Genomic DNA, 14,386 nt, shown 5'->3' on the forward strand with positions numbered 1-14,386 from the left:
ATTACATTAGTACCTTCTTTTTAAACGCAGTAGCTATTCTAAAGATTTTTATACTCTGGTTATTTTATAAAAATAATCAATCAATATATTGTAATATATTAGAATGAAATGTTTGAAATTGATGGATCTTTTAATGTAAATAGAAATAATGATTATTTATAAATTAATTAGGAACTTCGTCCAAATTTACTGAATACGTATCTATATTTTGCATGTGCATACGAATCCTCATATTTGATTCATATTTAAAAAATATCGAAGGAATCCTAGATACTAGAAAAGCAATATTAACATTTAAGACACCATAATAAGAAATTCTATGATTTAGAATTTAAACAACAGACAGTTAAGGTCTAAAATTACAAAATTATTGTAATAAAAATCACTATTCAAAAAAAAATGGGATCATAACAGTTCAGATTACATGAGTTAGTTTATTTTAATAAGTTAGTCCACTTTAATAATTGGAAGGAATTAAGAGTATGTATCAAGGGAGAGATCAGAAGGGCAGAAACATACGAATTTATCAATAACATCAAGGTTTATTTTATTATACTATAATATTTATAATTAAATAGGTACTTGGAACAAAGTTGGACACAAAGTATAGTAAATGAGTTATGGCACATGATATGTACAGTATGGAGGAAAAATTGTTTTCCTTTCTTTTGTCTTACATTGCGCGCAATTTGGTGTATGTTTAAGAACGTTGCTCTCACAATTTCGTCGCTTTTTTACCAAAAAAAAGAAAGAATTTTTGCCTCGTGAAGCTTCGTCTGTAACGCGTGTAATCTACAATTGTTCGTTTCCGCTGATTCGTTCCATTTGTGTCAAGGTAGTGAATTGTTTTCATCGTTCGCCGGATCGTAAATGAAAAACTCGTAGAAACTATCATACGCTGCAGATTGACAGAGATTTAGAAAAATCCTCGGTGCCGCAAAACGACATGAACAATGTTTCTTATTAATTAAAACGACGTACAATTACAGATACTCGAGAAGCGAATAGAATTCAACTAGTGCGGTCAATTATTACATAACAATTTACAAAGAACATTTACGGTTCTCGATTATATATGTACAAATTTATGAATGTGTCTACGACAAAGAAGTAATGGAAAGCTTTACATGAATTAAACAAGGGACCATGAGTAATTAACCGATCATTTTCTCTGCTACGTGTCTCAAAAGATTCGTTAACTTTACATCGCCTCAGAATGTTGTTCCAAGTTGCACGCAACATATTTACATATAAATTCTACAATATCAGGCAATTAAACTAATATTTTTATGATATGTCTTTATTATATTATTATATCGTTTTCGTCAATTATGCTCTTACTCATAAATGGTGTTCGGATACTTTTACAATACAGCTTTTGCTAGACTTCGTCATATTTTACAGAATCGTGTCGTGTTCTGATCAAATTACGCTCGTTCTCTGTACAATAAAATTCGTAGAAATTATCCCGGAAATTTTCGTCGACAGAGCTTTCTCAACGAGAGCAAAGGAAAGTCTTTCGGTTGCGTTTGTAGAAATGAAATTGAAATCTTAACTGTGTGTGTTAATTCGCGATCTGTTTATGTTTTCTTCGATGCGCTACGTAAGATAGGATGTTTTATATGTAGTATGAAATCATGTATTTCTCGTTACCACTTTTAAATACAGTATATCATTTATTAAACAAAATAGTATCGTTGTAAAAAAAAAAAAAAAGAAAGAAGAAAATAGGAACACTTTATTTTAGAAAGAAAGTTTCAATAATTACGAAACGTGGAAAAGCCAGTTTGTAATAACAAAATTTTCAAAGTAACTATTTCATTATTTTAAATATATACTCGATTTTTTTTTAATTGAATAAAAAATCACATTTCCACGAATCTTTCGTTCATCGTAGGAACAAATCAGTTACGCGAAGTGAGAAAAATAGAATCAATAAATTTATCAAGCCGCTATAAGTAAGATCGAAAGTTTAACAATTCATTTTGGCTCCTTTAAATTTATTATGAACATTCAATCTAGTTGTCGATAGTAATTATTTATTCTAATTAGTAGTTCTTGTAATCCTTTATACAAATCTTTGGTTTTATAATTGTACGTGTCAACGTAATACTTTTTTCGGTTATATTTAGCTTTCGATTAAGCATTTGAAATCATAGCCGCCGTTGCACGCGACTATTGTATGTATAAATAAAGAAATAACGCGCGCATATGTATATTATATACACAAAAATCTTGGATCTTTTACGCATGTAGGTATACGCGACCACTTCGATTGTTTTCTTTTCATTGCCTTGCACCTTTGGAAAATTCAAATCGAACATAGGTGTCGGATGATTCATGTAAATTGTGCGAATTTTCTACTTATTAAATAGTTAAATGTCATGTTTATTTTTTGTTTAATAATTTATTTAACGTTGTAGCAAATATTTGCATTGCTTTATAAACTTTGAGTAACAAAATCGTTAATTTATAACATATTGATCCATTAAGGATCAACGTTGCGTTAATACAACATTTCATTTGCAATTCTTTTTTAATCATTATAATTTTATTTTTTAATACTGTGGTTGTTAAAGGAAATATTTCATTTTAAAAAATAAAATTAATAATATTTTATCAAGATTCTATAATTTTATGAAATTCAGAGGAATTCTTAGTATTATGATAAATAATCGCTTGGTCCTCAATATGGATTAATTGAATATTTTTTCTGCTAAGCTTTTAATAACTTTTATCTTAAATGATAAAAATTGGAAACGAGAGTAATTTGTGATTCCATAATAATAATAATAATAATATTTTTAATTTTATTTTAATAGAGCTTCTCCTTGTCTAATTTTCAAATTGTTACATCTATAAGAGAATCGAATGAAACAATTCCTTTAAAAAAAAATTAATTCGACAATCTTCGATAAATCACCCCACATACGTGAAAACGATTACGTATTTGTAATCGTTGTAAACGTAGAACATATGTATGTATGTATGTATGTACAGAAGGTTCGCACTTGATTTATCCACGAGTAAAAAGTTCAAGAATTATCTTCTTATACTGCTAAATTCATATCGGGTAAGAACATATCGGATTGTACATGCATCTCAATATAATGTAGCATTTTTTTTTTTTTTTTATAAACGTTGCTTCGAAGTACAACTTGGCACGCAGAGTTACATGAAAAAGAGATTTCGAGTTCCTTAAATTTATAAATCGAGAGGACGATATCGGCGAAGCAAACGGCCCCGTTTCACCGATCGTTTTCAGTGTCACGGAACACGACTAATGATATATCCATTTTATACCAACGTCATCTTTACGGCGTCTCACTTTGATCATTTCCTTCATGAATAATGCAAAACGTAAAAGGTATCCGCGATTACGTAACTGTCTTATCGATTCGTCAGAGATTGCTTTCGTTCTTTTGTTCGACGATTTTTTTTTTTTTTTTATAGACACGTATGCAAAATCCAATGGACTAATGTCTCTCCTTGTTTCATCTTAACCCTGACTGGCATCGTTGGACGTCGAGAGCTATAAAAGTCGTAAAAGTCTTTACGTTGTTTAATCGTGGAATTTTTCATTTGATTTAATTTTATTATCAGCGAGAACGTATCTCACCTTTATTGTTATCTCACTGAGCTTATTTTTATCGAAATGTCAGAGTGTACAATAAAATTAAATATTTCTGAATTTTATGTACTGTAACACAGTCATTGATCATTGAGTTAGGATCAATTTTCAACATCTTGCAAAATTTTATAAAATAAAATTCTATATAATAAAATCGGAGGATCTGAACGCAATTTAATAATGAATTTTCTTAATTGTTAAACTCTATACATGCACATAAACTGTACAAATAAAATGTACGCAGCAATTATACGGACATAGTTACATATTACTAGTGAATGTTTTTCCCCTTTGCTTTCAGTGCAACGTATAAGTACTCTTTCCAATACGTTCTCTATAATAATATCGATTCGAATTTTCTTTCCATAATATGTTTCAGGTTAATAACACGTTTCTAAAGATCCAAATGTATTTTTCTGACAGTCTAGTATAAACTGTTCGTAAAATAAATACCCAGTGATAGTATAACTAGTCAATTTCCTCCAAATACCACGATTTTCCCAAAAAACGTGCAGAAACGTAGAAAAAATTTCGAATGATGCTAATTCAGTGGCCATTTATTTATTATAAATTACTATAGTCATCTATTTCACGATAGTCTCCACGATATCTCCACTCAAGGGTCAAGTAAATACGCGATTCTTCTCGTTTTATTTTCTCTTCTTTTTTCTTCGAATATCGTCGAGAATCTCATTGGGGAAAATATGTTCACGGCACATATACCTACTCGCGCCAAACAGCAAGGCTCCTAGATGTATGTACGTTACAATAGTAATAACTGTTTAAAAGCATATTGCGATATGACTTGTTACCCTGTCTTTAATGTCTACAGAACGTGTCGTTCTTTAAAAGATTCTCGTTTCTCTACGAGCTGGTATGTTGGCTTAAAAAAGGAGTTGTCAAGCGAGCTCTTTCGGATCGTCTTGTTGAATCGTCAATCGAAGGGGGCGGAGAGGAGGGAAAGAGAGAGAAAGAGTTCGTTACACAAACAGGTCGGACTGTGCCTCGTTGGATCACTTGTTCGTCGGATCGGCTAAGAACCTCCTGAGAAAGTATAGAAGAAGAATTTAGCACTCGAAAGAATAGTATATACACGGTCGCTTGTTCTCTACGATAAGAATCGTCGCTGCTAGCATTAAGTGTATGTGGTTGTCATAGTCTTCCAAAACGACATTGGGAACTTTTGAAAACCTTGAAACGAAATTTGACAGTGACAAAATAGAACTTTAAAGAGGAGTTGAAGCGAATTGAAAATTTCGTTTGTAACAAAATTAAATGTTTAATCTGAATTGTTTGAGAGAAACATCGGAAGATAAGGGATGAAAGTTTATTCAGGGCTGAATACGAAGTATCTCAATTTTGGTTCTTTTATTATTAGTCCCGTTACATATATATATATATATATATATTTTTACAACTCTAATTCTAGACTGGGATACTGTGTATAGCCCTCGGTCTTGTGTTAACAAGCGCCTATAATTGGAACTTGTTACTTAATGTTTTATTTAATTTACCATTCACCTTGTTACCCCCTTTTGCAATTTCGAGATGAATGTTTGATGAAAGAAACGATAGAAAAATAAACGAGCGCATCATTCAATCTGACGAATTTACGAGCTTTGCAAGCTTTGCAAGACGAAACGAGTATGTACGTATATACACTATTGTGCATAAGTACATATTTGGACAGTTCGAAGTTATTGCAAATATGCAAGGTACAAATGAATGTTTTTTATCTAATTGTAACTGTATGTAACATATCGTAACATGTGTCGTAAAATGAATAGAAGCAAAGAAAACATATTACAGTTAAATTATGTAATTATTTATACATAAATTATTACACGTTGAATAACTAATATGAAAAAGGCAACAGGGCTCAACTTTGCAGAGGCATCTTAATTAAGTGATTTTAATCTGTAAATATCTGTTCGATGTTGAGATATAAGAAGAATTGAAACGCGTGTTTTTAGTTTCATATTTTTTAAACATTCAGAAAGTTTATACAAATCTCACGAAGTGAGTCAGCTATTTATTAGAAACGAATATGAAACTTTAATGATACAGACGTATTCCTTGATTCAGATTAAATTTTAGTAGATTATTTTCGACCTCAGTTATAGCAAGAAGTAGAAAATTAACAGCAGAGGAATGTTCATCGATCCTGACTATGAAGATGAACCAAGAATCATCAACCTTTTAATGAAATTGCGCTAGACGTCCAATTATTTATGTATGATAGTACATGCGTCTGCTTCAGCGTCTTCCGTTTAAAACGTAGAGAAATCTTTGGGATACTTTGCAGATTTATCGGTCGCGTCCTTGGAAAACGATAGAAAGATCAACGAAACATCGACGCGGCGCGTTTCGAAAGCTCGATTCGGTCATCTCGCCTTTAGCCTTTACACGTGCTTACCCGGTCTCGAACTAAATAAAACGATATCGACATTCTCCGAAGAGCATCATAGCAATTGTGCACTGGGAATCGTGCACGCCGGCGAACACTATAATTCTCGAAGGAAACAGACAAATCGATAGATGCGAACGAAACTGGCTGCGACAGGCTATGCAATTGTCCGCCTGATTCGAAACGATACTCGTGGAATTGGAATAGTCTTTGAACGATAAACCGGTGCCTTATTTCGAGAGCTGTTTGTTCGAACGTACAACGTTTTTCGACGTTAACGACACCTGACAACGGTGTGTCGTTAGACTGTCATTCGAAATGGACGAGAAAATAAAGTTCGAGGCTGCTGGAAAGTATTTCTCGAACGTATATATGTGTAGCAAATGGAACGATGAATCTGACCGTGTGTATGTGTGTGTGTGTGTGTGTGTGTGTATACGACAGGCGCGACAATGTTGGTCAAAGATAGATAGATAGATAGATAGATAGATAGATAGATAGATAGATAGATAGATAGATAGATAGATAGATAGATAGATAGATAGATAGCGAGAGAGAGAGAGAGAGAGAGAGAGAGAGAGAAAATAACGAACAATAACGAATATAATAATCGTAATAATAATAATAATAATTAAGTGTCGTTAAACTCTATATTGCACTAGAACCATTTTCTTTACTCCATTATCTAGTAGAATGGCAACAGACTATTATTCTTCTAGAAAATACCTATCTTCTTACGTATGTACAATTTAAAAATTACTACCACCCTTCCCCTTACATTTTAACTATTACAATGACATATCGCTCTCTTATCGCCGAACATCCTCACGGTATTGCTCGATACACGCGCGCAGAAACCTCAGGCCTAATCACGCGCTCGATATACACTGGTATTATAATATCTGCGGTTTCGTACTTTCCCCGATCGTTTCTCGGGCGCTCGGGTTTTGATCCGGTTCCCGATCGATCGACATGTGACCGGTTCTGGCATGCACAGTTGTACGAGGATTTCGTCTTTTTTTCTCTCGTTTTTCTTTTCTTTTTTCTTTTTTTTTTCTTTCTTTTTTCTTAAATTCACGATTCAGCGAGTTTCGTTGCCGCAGCGAGGGACAGCGAAATCGATCAGGAAACAAAAATATAATCGCAGCCGCGGTCGTGAAATACAACGAGCAGTTTTCAAGAGTTCGAGGGATATCAGCAATTTCTCAGTGTTCGTCGCGCGATCAACCGCGCTCCCAGCGTCGCACGAAACCGAAGTTGTTTATTACACGCTTCGAATCATGCTGCATCTATCGTCGAAAATATTGCGTTTTAATAGACTGATTTTCCCGGGGATGAAGTTAACCGAATAGGCGTTTTTCTCTCGTTGCTTTCGCGAAAGCAATTTTCTCTGGCAACGCAAGGAACGTGCAGTTGATCACGAAAAATACAAATTAAGTTCGTTAATTCGTCGACTAATGCTACAGTATTGCTTCAATATGATATGATACAGTCTTTTCATTGATTGTCCAATATCACTACGTAATGCATCCTCTTAATTCTTTTTTTTTTTCTTTCTTTCTTTCTTTTTTTTTTTCATCGTACTCTCGTCGTCTTGGTTTCTCACCATCGTTCGCTCTTTCATCCTCGTCTCGCGCGTTTTACTAATCGATACACTGCGCTGGAACGAATTATCGTCGCAGTAAAGTCTGCATATTACTCGCGATAGCGATAAGTTGAAATCCTGCAAACGCAATTAGCAGATATTTATATCGTGATAGGTGTAATTCGGTTTCTAACGAATGTCGTGAAAGATATAAAGTTTCAGGTACTAAACAAACACCGAGAAAATATTCAATAGACTTTGGAGATTCTTTCTTTCGTTTCATTGGAAAATTTTCTTTTTATAAAAGGAAAAAGATTTGTTATCCCGAATCACACATATGTACTGGATTTAATTTTTTATTTATGTATTTTTGAATTATCAAATCGAAATTTTCAGGAACACTTTTAAGCGTAGTATTAGACAGACACTGATTCGTAGAAACAAGAGAATTCGTTCCAGGTTCGAATGCATCGACGTTTCACTCTTACTTTTATCACACGCACACGCACATACGCACATACACACGCGCACACACACCTCTTCCTCTCTCTTTCTCTAACTTTTCACTTTTTACACTGCACTGAGCGTCATTAGGATTAATATCACTTATTCCTTCGGCGCAACGTACTCGCGCGTCGATTTTATAACAATACGTATTTTTAATATTCTTTTTATGTTTCGAATTGTACTTTCCAAGACACACCGACGATTATTCAACTATTTCGTTGTGATTGACTCTCCTTCTTTCGCGAAAGATCCTCTTCCTCTTTTTTTTTACGACAGAATTTAGAATTCGAATATATACTTTTTGGTATTTTTAACGTTGACAAATACAGACTTCGTAGATCTTTAAAATTGCAAATAATTACGCTCACGCAAATATAAAGTATAAATTATTTTGGAGTCCATTACGATATAATTATTTACGAGAATCTAGAATTCAAACGTTTCCTGGTATTTAATTACTTTTGCAAATTGTGTATACTTTATGGGTCTTATGGATTATGAACAGTTGTATGTGTAAACGTATAATACAAATTATTCCGTAGTCTGTTTCAATATGATTCGTTTCAATATTCAAATACTCTTAGAGTAATATTTATAATTTATAATCTTTGGAAACATTTAATCAGATTATATTTGGTATAATTTTGTCAGATAGTTTACAATCTCTGATATTGCGTTTATTAGACGCAAAATATGAAAAATTCAAGGCACAAAATATTATTCCATACATCTGGAGTATGGGGTTACGAACAATCAGAAAGTGTAAATTTCGAAATATGCCGAATTCAGTAACCTTTGAAACCGCGATCGTGAAATCGGCGTCAACGACGATTTCCAGTCTGCAGAAGCTGGTCTAAAAGTGGATACGCTCGTAAACTGTTTTATCGCGATCGTAGCTGATATGCTACACAAATTCTATCTCACTTTACAGATGATTTGATCTAGGGTTTCCGTAAGGGCATTTTTACGTCGTTTTATACGATATTCTCATCATGCAATATATATCGTGTCTTTCACTACATAACATCGACGATTCTTATTACTTTTATCTATAGTCGTTGAATTTCTGTTTTATCAATTACGTTGCCAGATTCCATGTTCAGTTCTCTGAATTAAAAATTTTTCCTTAAAAAGAAAGAAAAGTAGAATTGACAAACAATGTCGAATCGACTATATTTCCATTTTCACGTACAGAATGGAATATTATTTAGTTCTCAACGCCATACTCGAGAGATGTTTTCTTAACGCCAAACAGTCTAACAATTCATTTTTCACCTGATGTGTTAATAATAGATAACCGATGAACCGGTAAACACCATTTATACAAATTTATTATTCATCGTAATCGGAGTTGTAATTAGTTGTGAATTAAGTGAAAATCGTAAATCCGAAGAGGGAAGAGGCTCGCGAATCAATTCGTCGTGCATCGTCGGTTCCGGTGGAAAAACTCGCCGCCAGACGCGTCGAGAACATCACACGCACGCGCGCGCGCGCGCGATATGACCGCTAAATACGTATGTTCTTGGTATTATGCCTGTGACAGTTTGACTATCGCTTACTTGGCCGCAGCATCGAGCTTAGCACGTTTGCGATCCACTTGAAACCGAGAAGTCGTACGCGCATCACTTCCAACGATTCTCTCTCAGCAACTACGTAAAACCAGTAGTCCAGTAGTGTGCTCTGTTAATCCCACTTCTACCGCTTCTTGCACTTCTCTATCCTCACAGCGATGGCGTCCTTCGTCCTCTTATATTGTCCGTTTTTCTATTCAAGGCCATCCTTGAAACTCGGTCAAGGGTTCTGGTTTAGGCTCGAGACTGGGCAACTGATACGGTCAGTTTTGCTGTCACAAGCCACCCTCGGGTCAATGTTGAGCCGCGAATTTCATGCGCTTCTGCTTCTGCCGCTGATTGCAGAACCACACTCGGACCACGTTCTTCTTCAGATCGAGTTTCTCCGCGATCGCGGCGATCTTCTCGCCGGACGGCCGCGGCTGCACGGCGAAATACGCCTCCAACGATCGTTTCTCTGGCGCGGCTATGCTCGTCCTCTTTCTTTTCTTCTCGCCGGCCGGCAAAACCGACGGGGCATCCGGGTCTCGCCTTTTGTTTTTCGCTTGAGCCTCCGCTTCCTCCAGCCACGCTTGCAAGATCGGCTTCAGCGCGATCATGTTGTTATGCGACAACGTCAACGACTCGAATCGACATATCGTGGACTGCGAGAGCGCCCCGACGCCCGGCAACTTCAAATTCGCTAGCGCTTTACCGACGTCCGCCTGTGTCACGCCTAACTTGATGCGTCTCTGTTTGAACCTTTCCGCGAACGCCTCCAATTCTCGTGGGTCTGTGTCCGCATCGGGATGAAGACCGGCGGCAGCGGCTGCTGCAGCTGCCGCCGCCATTGCTGGATGATGATGAGCCGGATGCGGCACGCTGCCACCGCCGCCGCTTAGGTTTCCGTGGTGATGATGATGACCCATCATTCCGTTCATGCCCCCGTAAACCGAGGGGCCGTGGATCCCGGCGTGATGACCCGGCCCGCCGCCCGTGTTCTCCGACATCGGCGTTAACGTGGTCATCGAGTTTGCCGGGTCTAACATGTCCAGACTTTCCATTCCCGGATGGCTCATCTGTAAAACATAATTTACACGCCTTTGATTCGTAAAGTGTTGCGAGAGTTTAGTTGGTGCTTCGTATAAAATGAAGTCGTCGAAAGTGAAGCACTTATGTGAGTGCAAAAATATTGAAACGATCGTGATTGGTTTGAATAACGAATTGGTTTGAATTTCTTAGTATCATAGTAACTTTGTTATGCTACAACGTGTTAGATTGCTGCACATCAAATGTCTCTTTACACGGTCAAATTTTAATTGCATTTGTAATTTCCACGTGGATTAAGGACGATGCAATACGTCTTTTCGACGACTATTTTGTTTCATTACTCTAAATTTGCAAGTGTTATCAATCTTAGGATTCAAAGTAACTTTTAGAACAGAGTTGTTGTGATTTATGAATTTTTTTAAAATAATTTATCAAAAAAATTGCTCAGATTGCTCAAATAATAAATGTTTTTAATCTACCCTGAATGCTAAGTTCATATAAAAAAATCACAGGAATATCTTGGTTATAATGTCTCAATGAAGAAGTTATTAAGAATTTCTTCAACATTGAATATACTTCATTTATAGTAAATTTCTTTTCCCTTAATATATTCATAATTAATGATAGAACAAAATTCAACGGTTTAAACACATGTGCACCAATCTAATTATTATTTTACTATAGAAGAAATAAGAAATTAGTCGAAATAATTGAAACATAACTTTCAGAACATATTAGAGATATTACTAGACGCGCGGATTTTATCTATAGGAAATTTTAAAATTCAAAATTATATAAGATGCATAAAATATCCAAAGTACACTGCTTTCTATAACAATTGTTTTTTCACCGATGTTCCGTTATATATACTTACATTAAATTACATTCTCAAAGATGCGAAAAATATACAGTCTATCTATGATATTATATCACAGATATACTATAATGTGAATTAATAATTTCTTTAGCTTCAGTGTGAAGTCTCTACAATTAAACGAATATTTCATATTTACATCAACCTACAATATTTCTTGGCGTAAAGAGTAAAACATCTTTTGAAAATAAATCAAACGGGTGTGCAATGAAATATTCCAAAGTTCCCTTTATAGTCGCAGAAATTTCATAATCAAGTAAAATCAATAATCGTAACGGTAGCTTAAACCAGCAACGATGAAAAATGTATCGGAACATCGCTCGTAAAATATTTCGATCTCGTGAGTGCGGCGCATCCATCGGTGTTTAAAAATCAAGATATCAGAGCGAAAATACGGTAACGTGGTTACACGATTCTTCCAATTAACATTGTTAAAAGTAAGAAGAATGAATGAAACCAACCGAGTGCAGCGAGGCATAGGAAGGGGGGACGTGGAGGCAAAGATGAAGAGAAAACGTGTACAAACTAGCACGCACAATTATGCAGCACGTGCCGTGGTCGTCGTTCTGAGCTCAGTGTGCGCGACCCCTTACAAATTATTTATGAGCTCCCTTCATATTTTTCTTCCTAGAGAGAGGCGCAACGTTAAGTGCTGTTCGTATACTTTATTTGCTTAAAGGAATCGTCTTGCTTATTGCATGTAATTTCTACGTTAAGCCAATGGACAAGTGTGTTAATACATCTTGGTTTCTATTGAAATATCTCGCTGCTTTTCGTTATGTACCTCGACATGTAGCGAAGAGCATAATTGAATAACGATGAAAAATTGTCGATAATTTCATTAACAAAAAAAAAGAAAAAAGATTCAGAAATAATTTACTTGGTCTCATTTTAAAGCATGAAGCCTTCACTTTGACAATCTTAAGTTTGTTTTTCTTTAAAATAGAATCCTATAGAAAGTAAAAATACTGTTCTTCGAAAAATATAAAAATTCACATTTAAATTCTCTTCGAAAACACTGGAAAAATCTTTTTCCGCGACTAGATCCACCGTTTGATTAGTATCCTACAAAGATTTACAACAACACTTTTTTTATAAAAAAAAACCCCCCATTTAATATTTGAACATTATCGAAACAAGATTTATACTAGTAACAAATGATTTTACAAATGTGTATGTACTAACATATATTCTATAACATTCGGATTTTAAGCTATTCGAATAACGAAAATATTTGGATAAAGGAAGCTTTACTCCGTTGTGAAGAAAAATATTACAAACAAGATGCATGTAGCAATAATAATTTATTTATGGATATGAATCCCCTTCCTTTTCGTAATAACACAAGCGATTTGCCGAAGTAAATACGTGACTCCTTACAGTTTTATAGTTCTAAGGCCGCTAAGATCCAGGGGAAAAGGTCGTAAAAGTGGAAGGTCCGCGTATAAATCGGCGAAAAAATGCCGCGAGTGTGGTTCCGATTGGTGCTCGCGCGAACATGCGCCTACGGGACGTTTGCGTAACGCTGTACACAGGGCGTGACGCGTATGCGTAGGAACACGCGTTCGAGTGTACGCAACATTTATTCTCACGAGAATATGCAGCGTAGCGAGCTAACTGGATGGCACGGTTTCGGTCCAGGGGTGCTCTGGAATAGCATAGTTACATCAGAAATGCAGGGGGTTGCGGGTGGCGGCACGAAAGAGCGAGAAGCTACCAGGGGTTGAAAGAGGATGGTGGCAAATATAGAGTGAGCCAGGGACTAGCCCAGGGGCGTATACGGTAGGGCCCCAGAGACCCCCGCAATATTTCATCATTACGCTGACACGACGGTAGGGTTAGTCGACTCTCTCTCGTTCCTTCGTATCCTTTCTCTCTCTTTTTATCTATCCATCCGCCTCGCTCTTTCTCCTTCTTCGTGTGTACCTATCCAGAGAAGAGAAAGACACGCGAATATACGTGTTTCTGTCTTTCTCGTCTTTACCCTCGCTCCGTTGTACAACCGTATCACTCGCCACGACTCCCTCTCCCTTCCTCTTTCACCCTTTTGGCTCGGTTCGCTCCCCAAAGCTTGTGCCAATGACACAAAACTCGTTACATGCGTATTCGTGAAGGTAATACGTTGCGCGTTAGGCGAGCCGGTAGAAACGCACACCCGTTATTGAATTCGTCAGCGTCGCGTATAAAAACAGACTTTATGGGACACTTGCTGTTTGACCATCTGTATGGGAGGTCCGCGGCCGGGCGAAGAAGGAAGAGAAAGCGAGAGAGAAGGAGCGAGCGCTATAAGTGGGAGAAGTGGTGTTCATGCCACCGCACTGCGGGAAGCCAGAACTGCGATCTATACATCTACTTCATGGTCAACGAATACTCCGGCGACTAATAGTCAACCGATTTTCAGCGTGATCGATGCAACTGCTTTTGCACTCGATGTTTCGCTCTACCTTTGATTAGTTTGTGATCGACACAGATCGGTGATATGCGGAATTACTCCGAAAATTAGGGGCAAACAATGTCTCTTTTTGACAGTTGGATATCTATCAGATCTATCAGTTGGATATTGAGGATAACACCCTTCGTGTAACATCGTGTAATTTGAAAGTTATTTATTCATACGTCCACATTTTGGAAATTTTATTCCATTGACTAATGTATTTCATCGATATACTCTCATCAAATGACAATCATTATAGCTACGAACATTTTAATTTGATAATTAATAGTTGGGATTGACTAATAATTTTCCTCTTATAAGCACATAAACGAAATTTCAATTATAATT

The 14,386-nt window shown here is 36.1% G+C and overlaps 1 protein-coding gene across 2 annotated transcripts in view; it reads right to left on the bottom strand.

Annotated features, from left to right (window-relative positions):
• Nucleotides 1-8,818: 8,818 nt before the first annotated feature.
• The window catches only part of LOC122533452 (inhibitory POU protein), a 66,194-nt gene continuing 60,626 nt past the window's right edge, over nt 8,819-14,386 (bottom strand). For both annotated transcript variants that reach the window (XM_043663167.1, XM_043663166.1), the window contains exon 4: nt 8,819-10,759. In XM_043663167.1, coding sequence (XP_043519102.1) covers nt 9,995-10,759 — 765 coding nt within the window. In that variant the 3' untranslated portion in view covers nt 8,819-9,994. The remainder of the gene's footprint in view (nt 10,760-14,386) is intronic.

The sequence above is a fragment of the Frieseomelitta varia genome, unplaced genomic scaffold, assembly GCF_011392965.1.
Source record: "Frieseomelitta varia isolate USP_RPSP 00005682 unplaced genomic scaffold, Fvar_1.2 scaffold_530, whole genome shotgun sequence".
Taxonomy (NCBI): Eukaryota; Metazoa; Arthropoda; class Insecta; order Hymenoptera; family Apidae; genus Frieseomelitta; species Frieseomelitta varia.